Here is a 15727-nt window from a genome sequence, read left to right as displayed (position 1 = left end):
ATTCAAAAATAAACTCACCTTTTCACATATGTCTGAACTAAACATGTAATTTGCAAACTGCTGGAGGCCTGCTTATATAGGTCAAGGTTGCTGGGGTTCATTGCTTTGTGTATTACAGTTTAAAGAATGCTCTAAATTCAAGGTTTTTAACTTTTTAATCTATGGGGAAAACTTCCTATAAACTCAGATTAACGACTGCTAATGCACTGAAGAAAGAAAACCGAAAACCTTCCTCCTACTATAAAAACAAAATAGTGTGGCCTCTGTTTCTTTTCTGATAAGAGTCTTAAATACCAAACATTTAACTGCATAATAACATTTACTGGCAGCCAGGCAGCCTGCTTAGCAGATATATAAAGCAGGTAAAAGGAGAAAAAGTTAATTTCTTGGCTGAATGATTCCATCGGTAGCTATAGGGCAAACTAGAAAGTCTTTTAGTAAAGTAGCAGTTGATTCTTCTATCAATCTGCAGCACACATACTCTTCCAAGGAATGCATTAAATATGAAAATCATATCCCGTTATCATCTGTTTCCAGCTTTCAGCCCAGTAAGCTTTCCTTAATGAATGCTGTAGCCTAAGGGACAAGCATGCTGTTGGCTTTTCTGAATAATGGAGTGATGCTACCATTTTTGCTTATTACAATATCGACTAGCTGAGGGGGTTTCACACATAGTCACAAGTGACTACTCTTGCCAGCATGCTCCAAGTTATTACAAGATGTTTTTAGACATTTCATCTAAAAGAGCTTTACCGCTTTTAGTGAAGAAAACAGCTATGGTCTTGAACTGTATCATTTATATGGAGATAGGAGGAGGGATTAGAAGCCTGCATTACTGCAGATATATAGCAGAATATATTTAAGTATTCCTTGTCAGTCTTTTTGTCTGTTATTTCGATATGCAATCTCTTTTTGCTTCTTCTGAGAAAAGGTCAAAACGCACAAAATTATAAATGCACCATTTGAATCGACCGCTGCATTTTTAAAAATATTGTTCATTAAGAACATTTCCTCCTCAGTCAAGACCACTTTCACACTACTTGGCATAAGAATTATAAAAACCAACACGAAGATGAATACAAACAGTTAGAGCTCTCCCCTTTTTAATTCTAGTTCTGTGGTTGAAATAATTGCATGTTTTACCCAGGTTATTCTGCTTCACTCAGGCACTAAACAGTATTTCACATTACAAATGCCACAGCAAAAATCCCCACGCAATGCCTGCCTCTTCACACAGCAGCTCAGAGTAGAGCACATCAGTGTAATAGAACACATTTCCCCCTACCTCGTTTGCATTACCTGCTCGCTGTACTCTTCTTCCTTGTCACCTTCTGCCGACAGGTTACCCTCTTGAAGTGGTAAGACGCTTTTAATTTCTCTTCCATACCACGCCTAAATGTGAACAAATCCATTACATAAAATTGAAGGCCCAAAAAAACGCACCACAAATCAATAAATATGACTTTGCAAATTGTGCACTTTTAACTGTAATGTCCCAGCAGCGTTTTTAACTCGGGCTATATTTAAAAAGCCAGATATCCCATTTTCTCCTAGTTTTTCCACTCCCCTGAACAAACAACATGGCCTATACACTATCTTCTGCAGGTTTTTAATATACATTTATTCATTCACATAATTTAGAATCCTACAAAACAGTAATAACCTGTTGACTCAAATTTATTTCATCCTAACCATTATTTGTAATGACAAATTATTTCTGCTGTACCCAGGCAACGACTCCGCTGCTTTGGGATGAAACAAGCTTTAGAGTTCGGTTTTGTTTTGCATACATTATCTTGCAACTCACTGAGCTATTATAAGGAAAAATCTATGGCAGATGTATAAAGAGCAACCCAGCATGAAAGGCAACGTGCTGTAGTGTTACTAACAAACAACTGCATAAACCGTCTTCACCTCCACTACATTGTTTAATTGACCAAATGTAATGCATTCATAGCAGCACCACCACTTACAAGCCAAGCACACGCAGCACCTATAATTAATCCTGTTTGTTAGTAATTGTAAACCCCAATAACAAGTTACATCGGCCCTGAATGAAAGCACTTCAATACCTATTCTGCATCAGGTAACATGCATGACAAGAAGTCTTTAAAACAATTCACTTAAACCAGCTCTGCACTTCACGCCAGTGGTGCATTCAGCAAGTCTGCTGTTTCCCAGGTAATAGAAGCTGTTCATAAAACTGTAAATGTTAAGTTTTAAGAAACAAAAACTAACCGTGTGAGAATTAAAGTGCTCAAAATAAACTCAAATTAACTACTGGATTTTCCCAAAAGCTTAAGTGAATTTACTTATACTCCTAAAAATTACTGAAAAAATTGCAAACACAGGGGGAAAAAAAAGTGAATCTTTCAGAAACAAAAGAAGTTTTGTCAGCTACAGCCCCATAATAAACTGTGCACATAGTTATGATAAAGCACTCCTAAAGGGCATTCTCTTCTCTATGAAAAAAAAAAAGAGAAACTAGTAATAATTTCTTTCTATGTACTTCCATGATAGATTAAATGATTACATGCTCCATAATTCTTATGCAATCTACAACAAGGGGGCTTTTCATAACTGTTGTATAGAGGATATGTAACCTGTGCTTTGTTCAACAGCTCAGAAAATAAGTCTAACCTGGCAAAAATAAAATGGATGGCACAATCATCAAAATGGAAGCAATGAATGAAAACCCTGCATGCAGACCAACCCATGACAGAACTGTGACTCACACCAGTATGTTGCAACAACTTACTACTAGTCAAACTGGTGTGCATTAGGGCCGCTCAGAAAAAAAAATAAATCCTTAAAAACAACAGAGGAAACCCAGCATCACAACATACCCCCTGGTCCTGCCCTCCTTTAAGTCAAAATAAAAAAAAAAAAATAAAAAAAAAAGGGGGAAGAAAATCACACTCCCCCTCAGGGACAGTCTCTAACTGTACGCTACTAAGGTGAAGCAAGGCAAAGATGCTCTGTGAATGTCACCAGACCCAACGAGCTTAAAAGAATTACCAGGCACTGGCTGGACTACAGTTGTGCTAGGCATTTAGTAACATGAGTGTGCAACCAGGGGACATTAGCCAACCCATTGGTTTATTAAAGCAGAAACCAACTGCCACCGTGAGAGATCGCTACATCTTTTCTAGAGAGCTTCCTTACTTTCAAAGGCCTTACTTCCCATCTTCCAAAGGGAGATGGGTTATCAGCCCCCAAGTCACCCATTCTGTGCGCCCAGCTCAAGGACAGCACCTTCCAAATAGGGAACAGACCTGCAAACCTACCAGCGTTTCAGGGGGAGCGTTAACCAACACGAATGGGTCTCATCACCCCATCATAAATACCGTACACAAAAACCTTCCACACAAGCAGTGAAAAGCAGAGATTGGGGCTATTTACTTTCAGCTGAACAATGGAAGGCAGGGTTAATACCTGGCAAGTTATGGCTAGCAGGGGGAGAGTTCTCTTGGGCCAGCTAGTTGCTGGTGTTCCTAATAAAAAAGCAAGGAGATTTTCAGTGAACTCGAAGACAACTAATTTTAAAGCAATAAAGTCTGGGTTGGTTTTTTTTCTTTGTTTGCTTGGTTTTGTTTGCCACAGTACAAAATCACCGTATAGGGCTCATTGTCATATTATACTGATTTGACTAAAAGCTTATGAGGATTCAAAAAGGACTAGACACTGCATGGACATTAACATCCATAGTTGAAAGGACTAAAGATTTTTAGAAAGGACAAAGGGTCACACTTCGGGTTGTATATTTATCTACTGAAAGAAAAGAATTTTTCTAACATAAGAACTGGACACAAAGGTTTTCTTGCCCTTTATGGCAATGCACCTAGTGAAAGCCAAACCAGACCATAAGAAAAAAAAAAAACAACACAAAGTACATTGCTGCTTCTACACCCCTACTTCAGGCTAAGCTCTAACAAAGCTGCCTAGTGCAGTGTTTCCAGAGCATATTAAGAGAAAAGTTTAAAAACATATTTTAAAGTAATGCTTGCTCATTTGTTTTCTAACTTCTACATAATTTTATACTTTTTCCCCTTCCATTTTACTCTTTTCCCTTGCCCTGTTTTTATATTGCAGTCTGATTCTTTCCTCCTCTTAGTTTTTTTTCAGGAGTGCTTATGGACTTGTCACCACATACTTGCTGTCTTTAGGACCTCAGCCACCCCACAGTTTTCTTTCAGTCCTGTACCACTGTCATCCATGGGTGCTGCTGCACTTTGACCTTTTCTGGACCCAGGCTTTTTAGACACCTTTTAAGAGGACCATGGTCTAAGTTATGCTGGCTCAGATCAAGCTCTGTGTGCTCCTGAACAGCAGAGTGAGGGACGAGAACAGTACACTGAGAATACTGTTCCTGTTTTAATTCAAACTGCATCTCAGAGAAATAAAAAACCAATCACAACTGAGTTCTAGAGAGCCACACAAAAGTGCTATGTGTCAGATCCACATCATAGGGGCTTAAAACACCTCAATTAATTTGCTTCCTTCCCTCCTTTCTTTCAGCAAGTTAAAAAAGAGGAGTGGCAGATGGACAGAAATAGACCCTGCCAAGTATTTCTGAAGAACGCTACTGCTCTTAGAAAGCAGGTATAAACACACTTCCTTCCCAGATTGTACCTCGCAAAAAATCTGACCCCATGTATTAGTGGCATGAGCACATCACAACTTGATTTTTTTAAATCCAAAAAAATACTACCAAACTATATCACTTTGCAACATCCCAAATTGTTCTTCAGTGAATAGCAAGAAAACATATGGCTAAACAGAAAAAGCAAAGAGTCTGTTCATATTTGCAAATGAGGGTTTGGGACTGGAAAATTAAGAATCACCAAATTTTACTTCAGCATGAAAACAAAGTCATAGCAATTCAGTGGTAACTAATCTTTTTATCTCAACACAAATGAAACTACTACAAATGCTTTTTTTACTTCCACACCTTCTTTTTCTCCCATACTATTTTAAGATATTAAGGGAGACTGACTACACACTGGAGGTACAGAAATTCTCATTTCGTTACCCGTTCTAGCCACCACGGGCAGAGAGATTCCCGTAGGGGCTTGCCAGAAGACAAATGCTTTTCTCCAAACAGAAAACACTGCAGAGTCAAGGTGACTTTTGACAACTGTTTTTGCTGAGTTCTCACTGCAGAACTCTTAGACCAAAACAGAAACAGGCAGAACAACTAGCAGAGGGTGGCTAATGCAGATGTTGAGTGGTCACGTTCATTTGTCCTCACGAGAGCTTTTATTCTTTCTTCTAAAATGACCGTACATGTTTTCTACCGGTTACGGTAATTTTTGAGAAATTAGGCATTTAAAACCAGAACATGCACGTGTTAGTTTGACAGCCTCTTTCATAAGGATAATTCACCCCTGCATGAGTTCTCAAACTGATGACATTCTGTGAAGCCAGTAGTAAGACCCCTTTTGCTAATGCAGACCTCCAAGCTGATGGCAGCCAAGGCTATGAGCAGAGAAAGGAAAAGCAGCACGTTTGCAGTCATCTTTGGTAACAAAGACAACAGCAAGTAGTACATTCGCATATGGGCTTTTTTCAAAGTGGTCATTTGGTGCTACTGCACTCCTACCGTGTCAGTTATGACACACAACAATATACAAGGTGACAAAACACCCCTTGGGCTTTACTTTACCAGCCCAGAGGGAAAGTTCAAAGTTTACAACTCTGAAGGCCCATGAATTGAACCTCTCTGAGTACATGCAAAAACGTTACCCAAAGTAAAGCCCTGAGTGATGCAATATGACAGTGGAGAAGACAGCTTTTTCTCTTACCACTGCTCAAGTATTGCTAGTTGGCTGTTTAGTAACAGAACTAAGTGTGACCTCATTTGAGCTCAGCTTTAGTCCAGATAACTTCTGTTACAACAAATTACTGTTTGAACTATTTACCCTTATACTTCCTCTGCTGATGAAGACAGAGCAATAAGCAGGAGCAAGACTAACCATGGCTATACAGGACATTCACACCAGCAAAATTTAAAATGTCCCGAAACAACTTCCATGAAATATATACTTTTAAGTAATAAAAGCCTTACTGAAATAGTTTTATAATAAAGTCTTTATGAAACTGTTACGACTCAACTTTTATTTTTGTCCTAACCCGTGTACTGCTGGTTTATTATCTTGTCACTAACACATGATCCATTTCCACATTTCTTTTGATGTCAGTTCTCCCTTGCTTTCAAGAAACTCAGGAGACTGTAGACCAAACAGAGTTCTGTGAAGTGTTGCTGACTCCCTCTGCAGCCACAGTAGGGTCTATTACATCATACATTAGCAGAGTTTGGGTTCATTTCTAATTCCCAAAGATGACCAAGCAGTCTAAAACATATGATGAGGTTTCACTAACATCTGGAGTCTTGATGTGCATAATAGACAGAACCAATTTAGCAACCCTGTAATAACAGTAAACACTAACGTATTAAGTCTTATAGAAAGTTACTTCCATCTTCTGAATCATCGCTAAACTTGAAGTTTTCATCTGAGCTTCAAATTGGTCCAATTCCTTTAAAAAGGTCTGGTTTCGCAGAAGGGCTCCTTTTTGTCGTTCATCTATTTCTTTCAAGTATTTTTTCAGCTTCATGTATTTCAGTTTCACTCTACGGGGGAAAAAGAAACTGTACTTAAAGAGTATGAAAATAAAACAAAGACATCTATTACAATCACTTTTCTTCAGACACATACATACTAACACATATGCAGGAGTTGTCCCCCCAGCCCCCAAACAGGAATAGTCACATTTTCCTGCATAGCTGTCCAAAGCTACGTTATACAACTGACAGGCTGTCTGCTATACAACTTCAGACTTAAATAGGGGGTTTGGTATTCAAAAGGATATTACAACACACTTGTAAATTTGTTTTAAATAGATTATGGTTCAGTCACTTATATCATCTTAAATCAAAACAAAAACTGTATTTAGAAGCGCGTGCTCCGAAAGTCACACAAATTTCGATGTTAAGGCTGTGGTTTCACAGCTGCTTTAAGCCAACCTAAACCCATGCTGCCACCAAAAGGAGCATCCCTCTCCAAGCCTTTCTTTTTCGTGTCAATATCATCTGCTATACGGCCACATGTCAAATTAGGCCAAGAGTAACCCAACTGAAAAGCCACCTAAACCAGTTCTCACCCACCCAAAAAACATATTCACTTTTCATGCAGACCTATTTTCTTAACTGATTACAGGGCAGCCACACAAGCGTTAGTGCCAACAAAGGGAAAGTGTGAACTGGAGGCAGTCAGGAGCATCTTTCGGTCTCAGTCTGCCTAGAGGTCTGCTTAAATCAGCAGTGAAATTGCAACCTAAATCCCCCCAAGCTGCCAATATATTCAGAGAAACTTTCGTTCAAAACTGGTTAGATTAAAATAAATCAGATAAAACCAGAAAACCAAGCACATGTGATGTTTCTCCACCTGTTCAGGAATTTCTTTTCTTTAATTTACATCTTCATGTTCTAATCTAAAGGCTCTCTTTTAGAAGAGGGGCTCCTAAGGGATTGGCCATTATTGCACTTAGTCCTGAACCAAGACAGAAAAGTCACCTCTATGAGTTTTACAAAAGACATCTGAGGAAAAGAATACTGAATAAGACACTTTTCAGCCCTCTTTTGGTTTTTTTCAGCCCTCTCGTGTTGTTGGTTTGGGATTTTTTTTTGTTTGGTTTGTTGTTTGGGGTTTTTGTTTGTTTGTTTTTCCAGGCTGTATACGCAATTTACACTAAAGAGATAACGCAGAAACAATCCAAGGAGCAGGACCAGAACCTAGAATATCCTCTAGGACTTCCTAAAACTTTCACACTTTCTGAGACCCTAGGACTTTTGGGCATGAACTACGCTACAGTGATTTTGTAAAAGTTGCATAAATCCAACTTGCATGTCAGTTATTACTAAGATAACATTTCAGTATTAACAGAAGAAGGTAGTTACATTACTGCTGAAGTTATTTCATCAATAACTAACAGACATGAATCTTACATTATACTTAACATATGAATATAAATTTATTACAAAAAGCTTCAAGATAACATTCTAAAAGCACTGCATGATATTAAGTCTTCATAAGTAAAATAAAGTAATCCATAAGAAGCTTTTAAGTAGGCTTACACGTATGCATCAGACTTTCTGTACTCCATCAGTTTTCTTTCTAATTCCAGTCTTTTGGCTTCACTGGAAGAAAACAACATCAGATAAAACTATTTCACAATTTAAAGTCTCAAAATGCAAGATAGCAAGCGTTTTACAGAGCATAAACTTTTCAGAGCAGAGAGTGCATTTTTGCTAGATTGGTAGTCTGACAGATGATCTGCCAGCCGAGTTTATCACAAAAAAAAAACAAATCCCAAAACCTCAAAGCTTTTACTTCTTTTTGTTCCTCATTGGAACAAGAGCTAGGTTGCTTTAAAGGGAAAAGATGCTTGAAGGTGTATATAGCCACACACAACCCACCAAAAAGCCAGAGGCTTCTGCCCAGCTGAAGCTGCTGCTTCCAGTCCCTTCTCCAGCAGCCCCAGGAAGGGCTCAAAGCCCTGAGACTGGCAGCTCATGGGCTCACCCCTCCCCTTCTTCCCCACTCCCAAGTCGCACAGCAGAGCACTTCCAACACAGGAAATGCTTAGCTGGACTCATTCAAACGGACAGCTCCCCAGAACTTCCCACAGCAAACCAACAACATAAAAACCGATTTGCGGAGAATCCCAACTCTTCCCCAGCTTACAGACCCAACGTGCTATCCAAGTACTTTCTTTAACAATTTGAACTTAAAATCAAGTACATATTTCACACTTAAGCACTAAAGCCAAGTACATCTAGAGACATGCTAGCACTGCCTGGCAGAACTTACTAAAGGGTAACAGATATTAGTAACCACGAAAAATATTTATGGTTATGAATATGCTATGGGGCCCTCTGTATCTACTAAAAGCAATGCAAGGGTCTGGGCCCATGGGGATGGTCAGAGTGCTTAAGAACAAACTCCATCCCTCACCTACAGTCTATTTCAGAGAGAATCTATTTTCAGGAAGAGGAGTAAAGCTGGTATTATTTAATAATTACAAATTGCATATGAAGATGAGCAACCACTCCATAAGCAAAAAAAAAGAAAAAATCGGTAAGAGGGAGACTTCCAGTAAACTCACATTACAAACCAAAGCAAGTACCCCAAGTTGCTTATTAAAAAGTAATCTCAAATCCTTATTAGCCAGGAAGGCTGCATGTTCACGAGTGATATGGGCAGACACATGAGACTGCACGCACCCTTTTGGCTAGGCATGCTTACCCATGGATTTGTGCACTCCCTCACAAACGTGGCCATGTCACAGCCGCGCACATTTGCCTCCTCCCAGTGCCCTGCACAGAGGACAGAAAGGAAAAAAAAAAAAACCAAACCACCAAACCCTTTCTGGTCCTTATTCTGCGAGATCAAGGCATCCATTTTATCCATCTGATCCTGCCACTGTCTGAAACAAGATTAGGTTTTCATGTCATGTATGCAATTTAAAAGCCACGCTTGATCTGGGATCTCATCCTTTCAATTTCCTTTTACATGATGGACAGCTAAGCAAAAGCAGATTTCAAGATCTTGTTTTTACACTTCTAGAAGTAATTTTCATGACTCATTGAAGAACACTGATATCCTGATGGATGTAAAAGCCAATGGATGCAAACAGCCCTTGGCTCCAATCCTGTTTCTCATTCTCCAGTACCACAGATAGCACATCACATTCCTTAGCTCCCGAGAGATTGTTTCCTTCCTACCAGCTGGTTTTTCAGTATCCCATTCATTAGCCTCTCCTACAGCTCTTTAGACAGCACACGAATACAGAAGTAAGGTCTTCAAGGCAAGACAAAGCAGTACAAAACACATCAGGTAAGAGCCTCTCAGCATTTGAGTATCTTCATTCTGGGTGCCTAAGGCAGGTTACTGCACAGCTCGTGGGGGTCTGCAACACAGCTCTGGCCGAGACCGGAATCGGAGGCAATTGAGACTTTACTCATACATTTGAGTGCCCAGATTCTGGCAAGGTTCCAGCAGAGTTTCTTTGTGTCAATGACAGAAGTAGAGCTTAAAGCAGTACACGGATCACTCTGGCTGCTCCCTTGCATCACCACCTCCTTTTTCACATGAAAAAACAAAGCGCTCTGCCTGAAAACTGTATTTGTTCATGTAGTTTTGCATCAGATTAAAATGGTTATCAATTTTTTTCTTAAATGGGCAAAACTTTTTAAGGATCCACACGGCTCATTTTCAAACAAGCCTGAATCTTCTGTCTACAGAGAAAGAGTGTTAGTTTGGGATTTGAGAGCAGAATTAAATTCCTTGGTCAGCCGCAAGCTCTCTCTAATCTCTGGCATTTCACCAGGCATCGATCTGTAGTGATATTTGATCCTTCACCTCCCATTTAAAGCAGCAGGACTAAGATGCCTCAATATTTTTTGAAATACCAGGCCTTAGTCCCTCTGTGCTTCAGTTTCGCATCCATAATGTAGGAGTAACAGTACTCCCGTCAGGGTGCCCTGTTGAGATAAATACATAGAAAATTGTGCAACACTTGGGCACAATGCAATCTTTCCATAAAAGTAAGAAATGTTATTTTTACAGCTGTTTTTCTACACCAACCTGACATTAAATCAGCTGATGAGCACTGAGCTGCATCCACCTCACTAGCCAGGAGCCTGGCCAGAGCCTGCTCAAGACATAGCCAACTGTGCTGGTCCCCTGGGTGGGCTGGAGGGGGCCTGTTTAGCACCATCTTCTACACACAACTGATACCAGTGGATATTTCTGAAAGTAAAAACCCTACCTGGTTTACATTCTCTGTTCAGAACATCTCAGTATTTGTACATGTTTACTGCAAATCGCCCTTAGCGTGACACATCTGGCTTCGCTGCCTGAAAAGCGAAGCTAATTGCAACATTAGTCACAGTGTTAAGTACAGCACTTAACTATATAATTTATTTACTTCATCACCCACACTGCCTTTCTCACCAACAACCACCGAAGATTAAGTGCTGAGTAACCACAACATGGTCAGCTCTGTATAAAACACAGAAGGCAAACTCTCTGCCCCATTTCACTTATTATCTTAGACAATTGAAACCTAATTCTCTATAACTTTGCACACCACAGATACCACTGACCTGTGTACAGAGACCTATGCACACGCTAATTTTTTATATTTAGATCACACAAAGTACCAGCGTTAGGAAATAAAACATGGGAAATAAAGTCTAACATGTAATTTAAGGTACAGTTATTGTTTTCTGCACAAGTCTCAAGGCAGCCTATGCTGGCAATTTATCAGAAGCTTAGTATCTGGTGGCTAATTTCTCAAGCACTTCAAAACTTTGGTATTTAAAGAAAGCAAAGAGATCTATGAGAACAGGTGGAAAAGAAATTTTCATGAGAACTCCCTTCTAGTTCACCAGGAGTCAGATGGGGGCCATAACCAAGCAGCAGTTTCCTCACCACATGCAAGCTCCTGCACATGCGGCTTCTTAGCAGCAGCTCATTGTTTGCTCAAGCACAACAGTGAACTGAAGGCAGGACCACAGTCAGGAGCAAAACAGCTGTCAGGTACTTCAGGCCTTAGAACAGACACCTTGAAATCAGAGCAGTGCAGAATTTGAAAGTGGGACTTAAAACGCTGAAATGCTCCAGCGATTATATTTTACACTTTAAGAAGTTTACATAAAAGGTATTGCTCTGAGAAATTCTGAAGAGGCAACTGCCTCTGCAGCACCACTCCCAGAGGCAACAGCAGCATACAACTCACACTCTGGCATAAAGATGACTCCTTGTTTGTCAATACCACCAACTACAAACACATCTTTTATTTTATATTTTTAAGTGCACACTACAGCAGTGTGCCAGGCAGAAAAGGTCTGTTTATCATCACAAGACCCATTAAGCTGGGTCTCCAAAGGAAGCACAGCTTTTGCAACGACACTGCCTGCCCACCTGCAATTCCCCTGCCCCATCTAACTCCTGAATCTTTCGGTGCAACTGAATTAGACATAGGAGCTGATGTACGATATGTACTATGCTCCCAGAGGTTTCAGAGGAGCTGAAGAGGGGTAGTCCACCCGTGCAGTGCAAGCTCAGCCCTCGCTCAGACACCAGCGAAACTACAAAAGAGGTGATCCGACTTCACGTAGAATGGGCTCTCAGGAAGCACAAGACATCTCTACTCCTAACGTGAGGGATATTGGCACACAAAGACGTAGTTTAAAGCAGCACGCAGTCTAAAACACTCAAGATTTTCATCTGCCCTCTCCCTTCATTTTCTAATGCCACAGTTTAGATACAATGTCTTCCCTATCTAGGGCTCACATCTTTAATCATTTCTATACAATAAAAATATACCACAGATATTCTTATCCAGTCTTTTAAACAGCAAATTACTCCTGTTTTGTTTGCCAGCAGTCTTCCAGACCAGAGCAGGATATTAGTGATGATTTACAGAGCATTTTTGTCAAAGCAGGATCTAAATGCAAGTGTAGATTGTCACGGCCATGGTGTTATTATTTCTGCTAATTCTGTATGCTCAAGATCCTAGCACGAGACCCAGAAATCAAAGGCTTCTGTATTAGACAGAAAACAGGTACTGCTTAAAAAGCAATCTCCTAACAACATACCATAAGTGATCTCAAGAGGCTTCCTCTGGCCAGACAAAAAGTGCTAATTGACACCAATTACTGTGGTTATTGCAGTGAGTAACGGGCCAGGAGCATCACTAATTGCGCCCAGCTTCAGAGGAACTGACCGGTGATGGAGATCCCTCAGGCCAAAGCCCCTGCCGAAAACTCCATCACCAAGTACACAAGCTTTTTTCCTGAAGTCTGATCCCCCTGAAGCACCCACAAACCAAGACACCAAAAATAACTTTAAAGATTAAGAAGAAGTCTGTAGGAGAAACACCTGTACACATCCATCCACCAACTAGCCAGCTCTGAAATACCAGCATCTGTATTATTCGCTTGTTTGCTTAAAGTAACAAGTAATTTTGTAAATATTGCCCGAAGCGCTTCAGGAAAAGTTCCCAGAGAAGCAGCAGCAGGTCTACAGCGCTGACCGACACCACCCAACACGCCAATGCAGAAGTTCCACAGCACAACGAGTGAACACACCGGAACCCGGTGTTACGATCAGCTCCCTTTCAGTGTCCTCCCCCCAACACTATCTGCCAAGAAGAGCTGATGGAGAAGGAACAGGTGACAGAAGGGCCCCGCCTGAGGCACTGCTGGGGCCCCCAGCCTATTTCCCGCCCCGCCTCCCCGTGCCGGAGAATGCCCCAGGCTGTAACACCCCAAAGGCACCCACCGACGCCAGTTCCTTTTCCCCGGAGTGCAGCCCTGCCGCATCCCGGCACGGCGAGACTCCGCCTCCCCCGCCGCGGCTGCCGGCCCCCGGGGGACACCCAGGAGCCGCTCCCCAGGGCAGACGGCGGCGTTTCCCCCGAGGGAGAGCCAGCCGCGACAGCAGAAGCGGGGAGAAGCTGACACGGAAGCCCGCGGGTGCCGCCTGCCCGGGGCGCGGGCTGGGCCGGGGGGGGGGGGGGCGGGGAGGTGTCCCACCGGAGGCCCGCAGGGGCCTGGTGGGCGGGCAGAGCGGGCCGTGCCCGGCGCGGCCGCCACCGGCGGGAAGAGCGGAGCTCGGCAGAGGGCCGTGCGGTCTCCTCACCTGTCATGGAGGCGCCGTAGGAGGCTGCCGAGCCCGGGCCGGGGGGAGGCGGCGGCGGCAGCGGCTGGGCCGGGCCGGCTCATGCCGCCCTGTTTACGCCGGTGGCCAAAGCGACGGCTCCCACCGTGCACCGCGGGCGACCCCGCCCCGGAAGCACCGCCCCGCGCGCGCGTGTTGCCACGGGACGGGGCGGGACGGGGCGGGGCGGGGCGGGGCGGGGCGGGAACAGTCCCTCGCCTCCCTGAGGGGCGGGCGGGGCCGGCGCTGGCCATGCTCTCGCCCGGCGGCTCTGCAGGTGCCTGACCGCACAGATCCGTACACGCACGTATAGGTGCGCACCCGCGGGGCCAGGGCGGGGACCGCGCCCCTGGCCGCTGACCTGACCACGGGCCCGCGGTGACGGGGCGGGTTTGAGTCCCCTCCGCAGGCGTAGCGGGACGAAGGCGGCCCGTCTGTACGCAGCGAGCACGGGGGGACCCAAAACGGGCGAGGGGCTGGGCAGGAGGGGTGGGTGCGGGCCTGCTCCCCTCCTCCAGGCACCGGGCAGGGCTTCGGGCCTTCTCGGAGGCCACCCCGGAGCGGCGTTGATGGCGTTTTGAAGCCTTTAAAGCATTTTTAAGCCTGTAATGGTTTAAACCACGGCAGGGGGCTAATGAGAGCGTTGCCAGCGCAGGCGAGCGTGGCAGGAGCTGCGAGAGGGCTGCACGCTGTTGCATTGGGAATCTGTGGCGTAAATTTGGGAATTGTTTGGGTTTAAAGCATTTATTCCTAAACTACTATTTCATCTGTTAATACAATATTATTACATGTGTTAGTTTAGGCATGACTACGGCAGTTAAAATGGCTGTGGCACCCAGTCAAGTCTCCAGAGTGGTGTTGAGGAGCACTGCGCCCCAGCCGGTTCGGTAACCTGGGGCAAGGCAGTAATCTCTGTGTCTCTGGAAAAGCGGGGCAAAAGGTGACTTTGCGAGGTGCTAGGACATTAATTCCAGAAATAATTGAGAGCTGCTGAACAGTTAGAGTAATGGGCCACCCCTTTAATAGTCTGGTTTACTGAGTTTATTGTTCAGCATGTTTATCTGGAAAAAACTAACCAGAAAATGCAAATGGCCTCTTTCCACTTACATAGAAGTCAAATATCCCAATCAAAGTCCCGATTCCTCCTCCTCTGAATTGCCACTTTGTCTATCTGGCAGGGCTTCTTGATGTCCTCTCACTGAAATCCATTGGTCAGTGGAAAAAGCCACACCACTTTGAGTGAGCACTGGACCATCTCTGACAAACCCTGCATTTACATCTCCAGCTGCTAAACATAGTAGAAAAGAAACACACATTATTTTTCATTTTCAGATAAAAACTTAGATCCCTTTGAAAGGGAAGTTGCCAAATTAGCGCTTAGATTCCAGGGCCCCAATAAAGAAAGTTCAAATACCATGAGAGTGTTTGAATTTAAGGAGAAGAAATGCTACATCAAGAGACAAAATTGCAGATAGCTATGAAATGCTTAAGCGTAATTAAAGCAGCAATCAGTATACAATTAGTACGAGATCATCATCGTAATTACCCTTCATTAGAACTTCTGTCCGACAACCGCCACATGAAAGCACCAGCTGTCGTTGCGAGGAAGTAACGGCATGGCTGAGGGCATGGCTGCAGCCACGTGCCAGTGCTGGGGGGTTCGGGAGGCTGGAGAACACCAGGATGAGGTTTTGGACTCCCATAGGGTGGCCCCATCCTGCGTGTCATGATTCCTTGTGGTTTTCAACACCCACAGCCTCAAACCCGGATAAACCAAATTTAAATGTAAAGTAAAAAGCTTTGCTGAATTGATGTAGTGGTACTTAACAGTCCCCAAATTAGCTTCTGTCACTTGAATAACCATAGCTGCCGCCTGGCTTAGCCTTCACATATCTGCTCATAAATGGCTCAGTAAGATACAGACAGGTTTAGCTCACGAAAGAGCTTACCTACTCAAGAAAATGCATAGGCAAAGGATTTGCAGAGTTGGGAGCCTTTTA

At 43.1% G+C, this 15727-nt stretch overlaps 1 protein-coding gene across 1 annotated transcript in view; it reads right to left on the bottom strand.

The window, feature by feature from the left end:
• Window positions 1-13792, bottom strand: part of KIZ (kizuna centrosomal protein) — a 51586-nt gene extending 37794 nt beyond the window's left edge. The window contains exons 1-4 of the mRNA XM_086460377.1: window positions 13710-13792; window positions 8135-8197; window positions 6475-6631; window positions 1300-1392 (exon numbers count right to left, since the gene is read on the bottom strand). Coding sequence (XP_086316503.1) covers window positions 1300-1392; window positions 6475-6631; window positions 8135-8197; window positions 13710-13792 — 396 coding nt within the window. The remainder of the gene's footprint in view (window positions 1-1299; window positions 1393-6474; window positions 6632-8134; window positions 8198-13709) is intronic.
• Window positions 13793-15727: the final 1935 nt, after the last annotated feature.

Source organism: Leptosomus discolor, chromosome 2 (assembly GCF_034619465.1).
Source record: "Leptosomus discolor isolate bLepDis1 chromosome 2, bLepDis1.hap2, whole genome shotgun sequence".
Classification (NCBI taxonomy): domain Eukaryota; kingdom Metazoa; phylum Chordata; class Aves; order Leptosomiformes; family Leptosomidae; genus Leptosomus; species Leptosomus discolor.
The sequence above is the reverse complement of the archived record's forward strand: the minus strand, read 5'-3'. Positions and strand labels throughout refer to the sequence as shown.